The sequence below is a fragment of the Nansenia antarctica genome (assembly GCF_963989245.1).
Source record: "Nansenia antarctica genome assembly, chromosome: 2".
Taxonomy (NCBI): Eukaryota; Metazoa; Chordata; class Actinopteri; order Argentiniformes; family Microstomatidae; genus Nansenia; species Nansenia antarctica.
This window is the reverse complement of record NC_137675.1, coordinates 76850016-76863542: the sequence shown is the minus strand read 5'-3', so window position 1 is coordinate 76863542 and position 13527 is coordinate 76850016. Positions and strand designations below refer to the sequence as shown.

The 13527-nt window shown below is 47.9% G+C and overlaps 1 protein-coding gene across 1 annotated transcript in view; it reads left to right on the top strand.

Annotated features, from left to right (window-relative positions):
- LOC308151570 (ubiquitin carboxyl-terminal hydrolase 7-like) overlaps positions 1–12995 on the top strand; it is a gene marked incomplete at its 3' end in the record, with an annotated part of 28733 nt that extends 15738 nt beyond the window's left edge. Inside the window, exons 18-27 of the mRNA XM_080524464.1 lie at positions 3202–3355; positions 3517–3584; positions 3769–3871; positions 4031–4099; positions 5819–5919; positions 7288–7387; positions 10069–10188; positions 10351–10422; positions 12211–12301; positions 12889–12995. Coding sequence (XP_080380590.1) covers positions 3202–3355; positions 3517–3584; positions 3769–3871; positions 4031–4099; positions 5819–5919; positions 7288–7387; positions 10069–10188; positions 10351–10422; positions 12211–12301; positions 12889–12995 — 985 coding nt within the window. The remainder of the gene's footprint in view (positions 1–3201; positions 3356–3516; positions 3585–3768; positions 3872–4030; positions 4100–5818; positions 5920–7287; positions 7388–10068; positions 10189–10350; positions 10423–12210; positions 12302–12888) is intronic.
- Positions 12996–13527: the final 532 nt, after the last annotated feature.

The following is a 13527-nucleotide window of genomic DNA, read 5'->3' as shown; positions in this document are numbered from 1 at the left end:
TATACATGTGCAAAATGAATAAGTATTAATAAAAAATAATCTTTAAAAAAAATGCTTTTAAAAAAGGCTTTGCTACATCAAATAGGTTTAACAACAGACCATGGACTATGGCGGTAGATTGTTTCAATAAAGTAGTTGAACTCTAGCTCAATACATGCATTGTTTTAGGTAATAACTTTGCTTAATGTAAAGGTCAGTAACCCAAAGTGCAATATAGGCTACAGACAAGACACTAATGTTTTTATATAACAGATATGCTCCAAAACAATGTAATGCGTCCTCTCACTCCATACAATAGGCTAGGCTACAGTCAGTGCCTCACTCTAAAGGCCCTTGCACACCAATGCGTTTTTTACGTCCATAAAAAAAAAAAAATAGAACTCATGTTGTGTCAACCACGCTTGCACACCAATCCGTAATATTGGTCCGTCCAAAAAAATAAAACGCAACAGGTTCGATTTTCTGTGTTTTTCGCATCCGTCAAAAGCGTTTTGAGAGTAGTTTTTTTTTAACTCTGGCCAACTCTGGCCACCGTACGAATGTACACTGAGGTAAACAGTGAGAGACACCACTGAGGTAAAGTAAAGTGAGACTAGATAAGAGAAAGAGATGGCCTCCGAGAAGCTAATCCTACTTGTGTCAGAGCACAAAGCTCTTTATGAAAAACAGAGTCGTGATTACAAAGATTCAGAGTATAAAGACAGAATATGGCAGAGTATTGGAGAGCAGACTGGAATCGGGAATGGTATGTATTGATTACGAAAGATTAGACGGTCATTATTATAGTGGTCATTATTAGTTTTTCGTTTTTATTTTGTTATTTTTAAATCATGTTCGAAATAAAAGATTCATTCATTCATATATTCATTCATTCATTCGAATCAAAATGGACCACCGACATCCTGAGGTAAACCTGGAAACGATCTGGATAATTCCTCAGATCTTTTATTAGCAGGTGAAACTCCCCTTGCTGCCGACGAGTTCTGAGGGTGGGGTGGATCCAATATTTCCTTTTCCTTTTCCTATTTTCAAGAAGTGAGAGGAGCACAAAATCATCCTCACTGCTTGAAGACTCCATGTTGCGTATTGCGAAAGGGTTAGGAGAGGAGAGGAGAGTAGGAGTGTCAACAGACCCTGAAAGTTCGCAACGTAAAAAAACGCAACGGACTCCGCAACGGACCGGTGTGCAAGGTCTCTGTGCGTAACGTTTTTTTCGGATGACGGATTCAAAAATACGCATGGGTAAACGCACGCATTGGTGTGCAAGGGCCTTTACTCACGGGTAGCTTGGTAGGCTACCACTAGCTAGCCTTTAGCTTATCACCTCTGCTCTACCACTGACGTTAGCCAGCTAGCTAAATACACTTGTCATGCAATATTGAATTCATGAATGCGAGCAAACACTCACTGGCTATCGCATTACATTACAGCCATTTAGCTGACGCTTCGCCAGAACTCACAAGTGCATCTCCTTACTAATACAAGTGACTATGAGCATACTCCGGTGCTGAAGGCATAGAATGCGAATAGCAAGCTAAAAATACAATAGGTCATTAAGAGGGAGAATCTATTAGATAAACGAGAAGAACTAACTTAGGCCTACAGCTGTGCCAGTGAAACGAATGATCCTCACTTCAAAACGCAACCTATGGCATGGGTACAGCCAACGTTAAACTCGTATAACTTACCCTGCTGAGGCTGAGCCATCTTCATCCATCACTGTCACATGCTTTCTTTTAAGTTGTTCTCCCATCACCGTTGTGCTCCCGTGCCATGCAAGATCGGTTTTGCATAGGTTGCAGCAAACATAGCTTTTAATGTGAAGTGCTCCCATACCTTGGACGATTTCGGTCGAGTCGTTTTCTCCGCCTCCGCCATGATTTAAATGTAGTGTTGGGTTTTTATCCTTTTAGTTGACCTTGTATGTAATATGTACTTTCATGTACCTACTTCTGCAAATCTTCTAATAAAGTTTTCAATCAATCAATCAAGCCGCCGCGCCGGCTCCGCAAGACAGCGTGGCGTGCGTCAACAGGAAGTAGGTTTGTTATGGAACAAGACCCGACGAATCGGTAATGGAATTTGTCGCCAACGAATTTCATTATCGATTTTTATCGATTTCATCGATTCGTTGTTGCAGCCCTAGTTCCATGTCTTTCTCCATTGAATAAATAATGCCTAGTTGAATGGCTAAACAAGACAACTGTCTGGACAGTACTGCTAGAATTATTCACCTTACCGCTGCACAGATAGACAAAGGGTATAAGTCCATTCTGTTAACATTAGGTCTACTCTGCTAACAAAGACTATTCCAGTTGATTTGTCAGTTGTTGTGCATTATATTTTTGTTGTGTTTGCAGTTTGCCCTTTAATAAGTTATATATATATATTCTTATGCTAAAATCGACTGTAAATCCAGATTTTAAAGTTGATATTCTTCCCCGTGGAGCATGCCCCCATAACCTGTGCCCCACCCAACATTTTTATCACCAGCCGCCACTTTGTCTAACCCTAAACCCCCTGTATTCCTCCCTCCCTCCTCCCTCCCTCCTCTCCCCTCCCCTCCCCTCCTCTCCCCTCCCCTCCTCTCCTCTCCTCCCCCTCTTCTCCTCTCCTCCTCCTCTCCTCCCCCTCTCCTCTCCTCCCCCTCTTCTCTTCTCTTCTCCTCTCCTCCCCCTCCTCTTCTCTTCTCCTCTCCTCCCCCTCTTCTCTTCTCCTCCTCTCCTCCCCCTCTTCTCCTCCTCTCCTCCCCCTCTTCTCCTCCTCTCCTCCCCCTCTTCTCTTCTCCTCCTCTCCTCCCCCTCTCCTCTCCTCCCCCTCTTCTCTTCTCTTCTCCTCTCCTCCCCCTCCTCTTCTCTTCTCCTCCTCTCCTCCCCCTCTTCTCCTCCTCTCCTCCCCCTCTTCTCCTCCTCTCCTCCCCCTCTTCTCTTCTCCTCCTCTCCTCCCCCTCTTCTCTTCTCTTCTCCTCTCCTCCCCCTCCTCTTCTCTTCTCCTCCTCTCCTCCCCCTCTTCTCCTCCTCTCCTCCCCCTCTTCTCTTCTCCTCCTCTCCTCCCCCTCTTCTCTTCTCCTCCTCTCCTCCCCCTCTTCTCTTCTCCTCCTCTCCTTCTCCTCCTCTTCTCTTCTCCTCCTCTCCTTCTCCTCCTCTCCTCCCCCTCTTCTCTTCTCCTCCTCTCCTCCCCCTCTTCTCCTCTCCTCTCCAGGGACGACCCAGAGAACGACAGCAGTGAGCTGCCCACAGCCAAGGACTACTTCAGAGACCTGTACCACAGAGTGGACGTCATCTTCTGTGACAAGACCATCCACAACGACCCCGGCTTCGTGGTCACACTTTCCAACCGCATGAACTACTTCCAGGTCAGGAGGAGGAGGAGGAGGAGGTCAAACCGGCCTGATTGCGTACTAAACTAAAAAGGCCGGAGAGCATGTTGTTGTTATTCCGATGTACATTGTTAATTGTGAACGTACCTGTAGTGTAGGTGAGTGTACCTGTAATGTTGTTGTGGTTTCTCTGTCAGGTGGCGAAGACAGTGGCCCAGAGGTTGAACACAGACCCCATGCTCCTCCAGTTCTTCAAGTCCCAGGGGTAGGAAACACTCGCCCTTGTTGACATCTTGAGTAACCTGTCCCCCTCTCTCCTATCTCCCCCTTCCTCTCTCGCCTCTACTTTACCCTCCTCCCCTGCCTCTCCTCTGTCCAACCCACCCTCTCTCCTTTCTCCTCCCTCTCTTCTCTCCTCCCCCTCTCCTGTCCTCTCTGGGCAGGTACAGAGACGGGCCAGGGAACCCTCTCAGACACAACTATGAAGGCACTCTCAGAGACCTGCTGCAGTTCTTCAAACCACGCCAGCCCAAGAAACTCTACTACCAACAGGTGTGTGTGTGTGTGTGTGTGTGTGTGTGTGTGTGTGTGTGTGTCTGTCTGGATAATTGTTGGGACCCTGCGTGGGGATGGTTGTTGGGGAAACTGAATGTGTGCTCAGGCTTTTTAGTGTTTTCTGATCATTGCTTCTTTCTCTCCACCCACCTGCAGCTGAAGATGAAGATCACAGACTTTGAGAACAGGAGGAGTTTCAAGTCCATATGGCTCAACAGCAGTGGTGTGCCGTCAGGGCCAGCAAGGCCTTCTCTGCTGGCCTAAACATCATCAGAATATACATTTTATTTAATATATTTTTTCCACAAATATGTATTAATGATTCCCCATAGTCTATTCTCTTCATTTCATAGCTTTCCTCTTGGTTGCGCTGCTTCCAGTCTCCAATTGAGATTTGGAGGGCTGGCCTTTATGTTAGAGCTTTTATCCAATCAAAATGTGTTGCTAGGGGGCTCCCAAATCTGCCCGCCTTCACAACAGACGGTGCCGCGAATTCGACCTGTAACTTAACGTTGGAACGAGAAAACCAGTGGCGTTCCTAGTAAACCTACGTAGATGCGCGCAAAATCAACAACGGCGCCTGCTGGAAGGCTCAATCTGATGTCAGCACCCAGCACGTCTTTTGATTGGATACGCACTATTGAGATGCGTAGCAAGGTAATTTGCGTATCTTTATACCGTCTGCAATCAGCTACAATGGCGGAAGGGGGAGAAGAGGCAGATGTGATGGCAGATCTTAAAACAACGCCATTTTCTAGAAGAACTTTCCAGGAAAAGATAGACATTATCAGAGAACGGCCAACCCCGACTCTTGCGAGCCTTTCTCAGCGGGGAAAAGGGTTTGTCCGGCACTTTCAGATCGCTAACTATGAGCGGTACCCCAGCATTAGCTTCCATGTCAATTGAAAAGCACTTATTGATGGAGCTGAAGCGTACAGATAAACTCTACACCAGAGTAATTGAAGTATTCCTGAGGAAAGAAAGGAGGATGGATTTTGTTTTCAAATGAAGTTGTTTTGGTGAGTACAAAGCATTTAATTTTTTATTTTATTTGTATATATTTTTGTCATTTTATTTCGTTATTTCATTTTATTTTCGTTTCAATATTAACGAATTAATATATAGGTTTCAATATTAACGAATTAATATATAGGTAATTAAAACGACAAATATAGGCTGATAAAATAAATGTTTGATGCGTCTGTTGCAGGTTGCAAGAGATGTGGAGATTACGTGGGTGGCGCACGTGAATCAGCTGTGCAGTAAAAGTACTCAAGACTTGTTGAATTGTTTTGTCACGTTTCTTGACGATAAAAGTGCCTTTTATTTAAAAGTTTTGACAGTATCCAAGCGAAGCGATCTTAAAGATCACACTCTTCATTGTAAATGCGGATTTATTGATTAAAAATGCTTCGGAAATATTAATATAACTCTGTTGTACTTGTCTGATTATGTTAAGGTGATGCAACGCCCGGTTATACTGTGTTTCTGTCTAGTTTCTAGAGCCATGGCGTCATAATGATGGTATTAAGAGGTAGAATAATTCAGGTAGGACTGTGTCGGACATCACTGAAGGCCTAGGTGTGAAATGCACCGCCCGCCACTGCTCAACAGCCAGTTTAGAGAGGAGGTAATATACACGCACAATAAACTAATGCTAAGTGTTCATTGCTAGCTATGTCTCAAATGTCGGATAGGCTGGTGGAGGTAGTAATCGGAGGACACGGTCATTGTATCATCGCACTTTGGTTTGATACCGTCCTTCATTCCGTTCCATGCATTACAATGAGCCCGTCCTCCGACCTCTACCCCCACCAGCCTTCCCTTGCTCAAACGGTCCCCTAGCCCCTAGTCCTGGTCAGAGCCATGTATAGAGACTGGCTACGTGCGGCGACGGTGTTTGGTTTGGGACAGAGCCACCAACCATGTTTCCTCCCCTCCTAGGAGATCACACTCTACCCAGACAAGCATGGCTGTGTGCGCGACCTGCTGGACGAATGTAAAAAAGCTGTGGAGCTCTCCGACAAAGGCTCAGAGAAGCTCCGGTAAGGCGTGTGTGTGTGTGTGTGTGTGTGTGTGTGTGTGTGTCTCTGTGTATGTATCCACGCATGCGTCTGTCTGTCTCTCTTACCTGATAAGATATCATTTTCCTGTGTATGTGTCTAGTGGTAAACACAGAGACGGGAGGAGCCAGAGAGCATTTCTGTGGGAAAATAAGGCCTGGTGGCCTGCTCCTCTGGGCTGTGGACATGTTGTGCTTTACTCATTGCGAACCTTATTGGTTGTAGCTTCAGCTGTGTAATGGCTGGGGTCTCAATCGCTGCACAGGAAAAGTGTGTGTGTGTGTGTGTGTGTGTGTGTGTGTGTGTGTGTGTGTGAATAATAATGAGGATGTCTGCAGTGGGTACGTTGCTAGTTTCCACGGTGGACAGCTGGCTACCGCTGGACTTGGAGCCACTCGATCATCTTCTAATTCTAACGATCTTTGTCATAAACCCCTGAGAGACGTGAAATCCCCCGCCCCTTGTGGGCTTATTAGACACATGCAGTAGCATAGCAAATATATAATAATTATTATTATTATTATAACTTTTATTCGTATAGTGCTTTTCCTGCAAACATTGCATATACAACATACGACAACGCTGCCTTCCAGTACTACTTCTAGGGCGACATTTTCCGTAACAATAAAAAGGGAATGAATACTTTGAAAGCCACTAGGGGCAAGTAATTGCATTTCTGTCTACATACAGATTTACATTTCAAACATATTTAATGTGGAAGAGAAAAAAAGATTATGCCACACACTAATTAGATTCACTCCTCTCTCTCTCTCCCCCCCCTCTCTTTCTCTCTCCTCTCTCTCTCTTCCCTCTCTCTCCATCCCCCTCTCTCTCTCTCTCTCTTCCCTCTCCCTCTCTCTCCCCCCCCTCTCTTTCTCTCTCCTCTCTCTCTCTTCCCTCTCTCTCCATCCCCCTCTCTCTCTCTCTCTTCCCTCTCCCTCTCTCTCCCCCCCCCCCTCTTTCCCTCTCCCTCTCTCTCCCCCCCCTCTCTTTCTCTCTCCTCTCTCTCTTCCCTCTCCCTCTCTCTCTCTTCCCTCTCCCTCTCTCTCCCCCCCCCTCTTTCTCTCTCCTCTCTCTCTTCCCTCTCCCTCTCTCTCTCCTCTCTCTCTCTTCCCTCTCCCTCTCTCTCCCCCCCCTCTCTCTCTCTCTCCCCCCCTCTCTTTCTCTCTCCTCTCCCTCTCTCTCCATCCCCCTCCCTCTCTCCCCCCCTCTCTTTCCCTCTCCTCTCTCTCTTCCCTCTCTCTCCCCCCCCTCTCTCCCCCCCCCCTCTCTTTCTCTCTCCTCTCTCCCCCCCCCTCTCTTTCTCTCTCCTCTCTCTTCCCTCTCTCTCCATCCCCCTCTCTCTCTCAGGCTGTTAGAAATAGTAAGCTATAAAATCATCGGAGTGCACCAGGAAGATGAGCTGCTAGAATGTTTATCTCCTGCCGCCAGCCGGACGTTCAGAATAGAGGTAACACACACACACACCTCTCACACCACACACACACACCTCTCACACCACACACACACACCTCTCACACCACACACACACCTCTCACACCACACACACACACCTCTCACACCACACACACACCTCTCACACCACACACACACACCTCTCACACCACACACACACACCTCTCACACCACACACACACACCTCTCACACCACACACACACACCTCTCACACCACACACACACACCTCTCACACCACACACACACACCTCTCACACCACACACACACACCTCTCACACCACACACACACACCTCTCACACCACACACACACACCTCTCACACCACACACACACACCTCTCACACCACACACACACACCTCTCACACCACACACACACACCTCTCACACCACACACACACCTCTCACACCACACACACACCTCTCACACCACACACACACACCTCTCACACCACACACACACACCTCTCACACCACACACACACCTCTCACACCACACACACACACCACACACACACCTCTCACACCACACACACACACCTCTCACACCACACACACACACCTCTCACACCACACACACACACCTCTCACACCACACACACACCTCTCACACCACACACACACACCACACACACACCTCTCACACCACACACACACACCTCTCACACCACACACACACACCTCTCACACCACACACACACACCTCTCACACCACACACACACACCTCTCACACCACACACACACACCTCTCACACCACACACACACCTCTCACACCACACACACACCTCTCACACCACACACACACCTCTCACACCACACACACACCTCTCACACCACACACACACACACCTCTCACACCACACACACACACCTCTCACACCACACACACACCTCTCACACCACACACACACCTCTCACACCACACACACACCTCTCACACCACACACACACACCTCTCACACCACACACACACACCTCTCACACCACACACACACACCTCTCACACCACACACACACCTCTCACACCACACACACACACCTCTCACACCACACACACACACCTCTCACACCACACACACACCTCTCACACCACACACACACACCTCTCACACCACACACACACACCTCTCACACCACACACACACACCTCTCACACCACACACACACACCTCTCACACCACACACACACACCTCTCACACCACACACACACACCTCTCACACCACACACACACACCTCTCACACCACACACACACCTCTCACACCACACACACACACCTCTCACACCACACACACACACCTCTCACACCACACACACACCTCTCACACCACACACACACCTCTCACACCACACACACACACCTCTCACACCACACACACACCTCTCACACCACACACACACACCTCTCACACCACACACACAACTCTCACACCACACACACACCTCTCACACCACACACACACCTCTCTCACACCACACACACACACCTCTCACACACACACCTCTCACACCACACACACACACCTCTCACACCACACACACACCTCTCACACCACACACACCTCTCTCACACCACACACACACCTCTCTCACACCACACACACACCTCTCACACCACACACACACACCTCTCACACCACACACACACACCTCTCACACCACACACACACACCTCTCACACCACACACACACACCTCTCACACCACACACACACCTCTCACACCACACACACACCTCTCACACCACACACACACCTCTCACACCACACACACACCTCTCACACCACACACACACCTCTCACACCACACACACACCTCTCACACCACACACACACCTCTCACACCACACACACACCTCTCACACCACACACACACCTCTCACACCACACACACACCTCTCACACCACTCACACCACACACACCTCTCACACCACACACACACCTCTCACACCACACACACACCTCTCACACACACACACACCTCTCACACCACTCACACCACACACACCTCTCACACCACACACACCTCTCACACCACACACACACCTCTCACACACACACACACCTCTCTCACACACCACACACCTCTCTCACACACCTCTCTCACACCACACTCACCTCTCTCACACCACACACACCTCTCTCACACCACACACACACCTCTCTCACACCACACACACACCTCTCTCACACCACACACACCTCTCTCACACCACACACACACACACCTCTCACACCACACACACCTCTCTCACACTCAACTCTCACACCACACACACCTCTCTCACACCACACACACCTCTCACACCACATACACCACACACACCTCTCACACCACACACACCTCTCACACCACACACACACCTCTCACACCACACACACCTCTCACACCACACACACCTCTCTCACACCACACACACACCTCTCACACCACACACACCTCTCACACCACACACACACACACCTCATACTCTTGTCTCACCCTTCCTCTTTCCCTCCTTTCACTTTCCCTTCCTCTTTCCTCCTTGCCCCCCCCCCCCCCCGCTTTTCTATCCATGTCTAAAAGCCAGCGCTACTATCTGTCTCTCTAAGTATAGACTAACCCTCCCTCTCCCTCCCTGTAGGAGGTGCCCCTGGACCAGTATAGACTAACCCTCCCTCTCCCTCCCTGTAGGAGGTGCCCCTGGACCAGGTGGATCTGGACAAAGACAACGAGATGCTGATTCCTGTCGCACATTTCCACATAGAGGTCTTCGGGACCTTCGGAATCCCCTTCCTGCTGAAGATCAGACAGGTGTGTGTGTGTCTGTGTCTCTGTGTCTCTGTGTCTGTGTGTGTGTGTGTGTGTGTGTGTGTGTGTGAGAGAAGGGAGAATGTGTTTGACGCATGTTCTTTAAATGACAGTGTTCGATGTCTGCATCACTCATTTCTCGTTCGTTTCTCGTCTGTGTCTCAGGGCGAGCCCTTCCGAGACGTGATGAGGAGGATCCAGAGCATGTTAGACATCCAGGAGAAGGAGTTTGAGAAGGTCAGCGTCTCATAATAATCTATTTTTAAAAGTTTTTCCTTCTATCACAGAGACTGCCAATGGCCCTGGGCCTGAGCTAGATGACTCTTCCTGTAACGACTGGTGGATTGATGATTCACTTGCTTAGTCAAATGTATTGATTGTAAGCCGCTTTGGAATAAGGCGTCTGCTAAACGCCTCAAATGAAAATGTCTCTCACACCTCATAAAAACACCCGTACAGACTCTCGCTTTTATTGGTGCACGTATTAGATATTTGTGAATATGTGATGTTATTTTTTATTTTTTATTATTTGACCTCCTCCTCCTTGTATGCGAGTCTCTATATTGCTGTGGCGCTGTCCTAATGGGAGTTGGTGTGTGTGCTGTTGATGGTGTGTACGTGTGTGCTGTTGATGGTGGTTGAAGTATGCGGTTGTTGTTGTTGTGTGTTGGTGATTGTTGTGGGTCTGTGATTGTTCTAGGTGTGTGTTGCTGATGTGTGTGTGGCTGATGTGTGTGTGTGTGTGTGTGTGTGTGTGTGTGTGTGCTATTGGTGTTTGTTGGTGATGAGTTTTGGTGTGTGTTGGTGATTAGGGGTGGGAATCGCAAGGTAACTCACGTATCGATAACCGTACCATATTTTGCCCTCCATACCGATAGTACATTAATTCTGTGATAATTGATACATTGTTAGACAATTCCTCAAGGACATGATGATATCTGTGTTAACTGGTATTTCATAACGTGGTTCAAGTGTTAGAAGCATTCGACAGAAACCTTTGTTTTCCACAACACTGTACAGGCGAAGGTCCTTGCAAATAAACCCAGCGATAGAATTGGTAATAGTCGTAGCCCTCGGGGAGTTAAAGGGAGGCCTTGTTTTGAAATATAATCGTTCCAGATGACTGCATGGGAATACGACACGTGTGGATGAGAGTTGAGATGAGTTGGGATGAGATGAGAAGAAAAAAACCTTGCACACTTATTGCTCGCGTGCCATTGGTTAAGCTGCCGGCCCAAAAAATATATTTTGCCATGTGAAACGATAATCGTATCGCAAGAGTCCACGATACGATAATCACTGTATCGCTATTTTGTCTATTGGTGATGGGTGTTGGTGTTTGTTGCTGGTGGGTTTTGGTGTTGCTGTGAGTTGCTGATGGTGGTGGGTGTGTTGGTGATGGATGGTGGTGGGTGTTGGTGATGGATGGTGGTGGGTGTGTTGGTGATGGATGGTGGTGGGTGTTGGTGATGGATGGTGGTGGGTGTGTTGGTGATGGATGGTGGTGGGTGTGTTGGTGGTGGGTGTTGGTGATGGATGTTGATGTGTGTTGGTGATGGATGGTGGTGGGTGTTGGTGATGGATGGTGGTGGGTGTTGGTGATGGATGTTGATGTGTGTTGGTGATGGATGGTGGTGGTGGGTGTTGGTGGTGTGTGTTGCTGTGTGTTGGTGATGGATGGTGGTGGGTGTGTTGGTGATGGATGGTGGTGTGTCTTGGTGATGGATGTTGATGTGTGTTGGTGATGGATGTTGATGTGTGTTGGTGATGGATGGTGGTGGTGGTGGTGGGTGTTGGTGGTGTGTGTTGCTGTGTGTTGGTGATGGATGTTGCTGTGTGTTGGTGATGGATGGTGGTGGGTGTTGCTGTGTGTTGCTCATGGGTGTTGGTGGTGTGTGTTGGTGGGTGTTGGTGTTGGTGGTTGGGTGTTGGTGGTGGGTGTTGGTGTGTATTGCTGGTGGGTGTTGCTGATGGCTGTTGGTGTGTGTCGCTGATGGCTGTTGGTGTGTGTTGGTTCTCCTCCAGTTCAAGTTTGCGATCGTGATGATGGGCCGGCATCAGTACATCACTGAGGACGAGTATGAGGTCAACCTGAAAGACTTCGAGCCACAGCCAGGTACGTCTCTCTCTCTTTCCATCCTTCCCTTTCCCATTAGTCTTTCCTCCTGTTCCCTCTCTTTCTCGTGCTCGGAATGTTCGATGGTCGTTGGTAAAAAAACAACTAAAATACAGGGTTAAAGTTAATTTATGCTTTGTCGATCGACACTGCCCTCATCTGACAACTGACAGAAATGACGTCTTGTCAGCCTTTGTGTCGCGTGCCTCCTGATCGGAAGATGTGCGATCCTTCTTTTTGTTGAGTGACGATATGTCCAAAAACACCCTTTTACACACTCCCTTACCAAACCAGGGCTCCCCTTAAAGCACTTTAGATGGCTTTAAGATGGTACCATGGCTACCTTTGCACATTTGGCAACTCGGTTCTCCCTCTCTCCAAATCAAACAGGCCCAAACACTTATTATTTTTTAATATATAATATAATATATATATTCTAATCTTTTTCTAATTATTTAAATGTTTTAATCTGTGTACTATTCTCCTCTTGATGTATTTTTTTTTATGCTGTATTTAAAGCACTTTGAATTGTTGTTGAATTGTGTTGTATGAAATGTGCTATACAAATAAACTTGCCTTGCCTCCAGGTAACATGTCCCACCCGAGGCCCTGGTTAGGGCTGGACCACTTCAACAAAGCTCCAAAGAGAGGCCGCTACACGTACCTGGAGAAGGCCATCAAGATCCACAACTGAGCAGCCCCCTCACTCACACCCAACCACCCTTCCTCCTCCTCCTCTTTCTCCTCCTCTTCTCTAACCGACCATAACCACGGACTGTAACCAACCCTGTGTGTGTGTGAGCGTGAGTGTGAGTGTGAGTGTGCGTGAGTGTGAGTGTGTGTGTGTGCACCACCTTTAAACACCCCGGCTAGTCTGGCTACACAGGCACCATGTATCGTCAGCACCCCGGATCTGCTGCTGATGGAGACGCTAGTCCCCCCTCCTCCCACTCCCCCCCCAACCCCCACTCCCCACCCCCTACTATTTGAGGCTGTTCGGTTTTTTGGCTTCTCTAACTGTTGACTGCCTATTGTTTTTGTTTTTTTTCGTCTGGAAGATTTTAACAAAATGCGAGGACGAACGAGTATGAACTTCTAGACTTTTTTTTTCACTTTTTTGGCGGGTTTGTTTTTAATAACACTTTCAGCCCTTTTATTATGTTTTTTTTTTCAAGCACAAAAGGAATGCTCCCCATATAGCTCATAGTTGGCTTTGTAAAGACAAC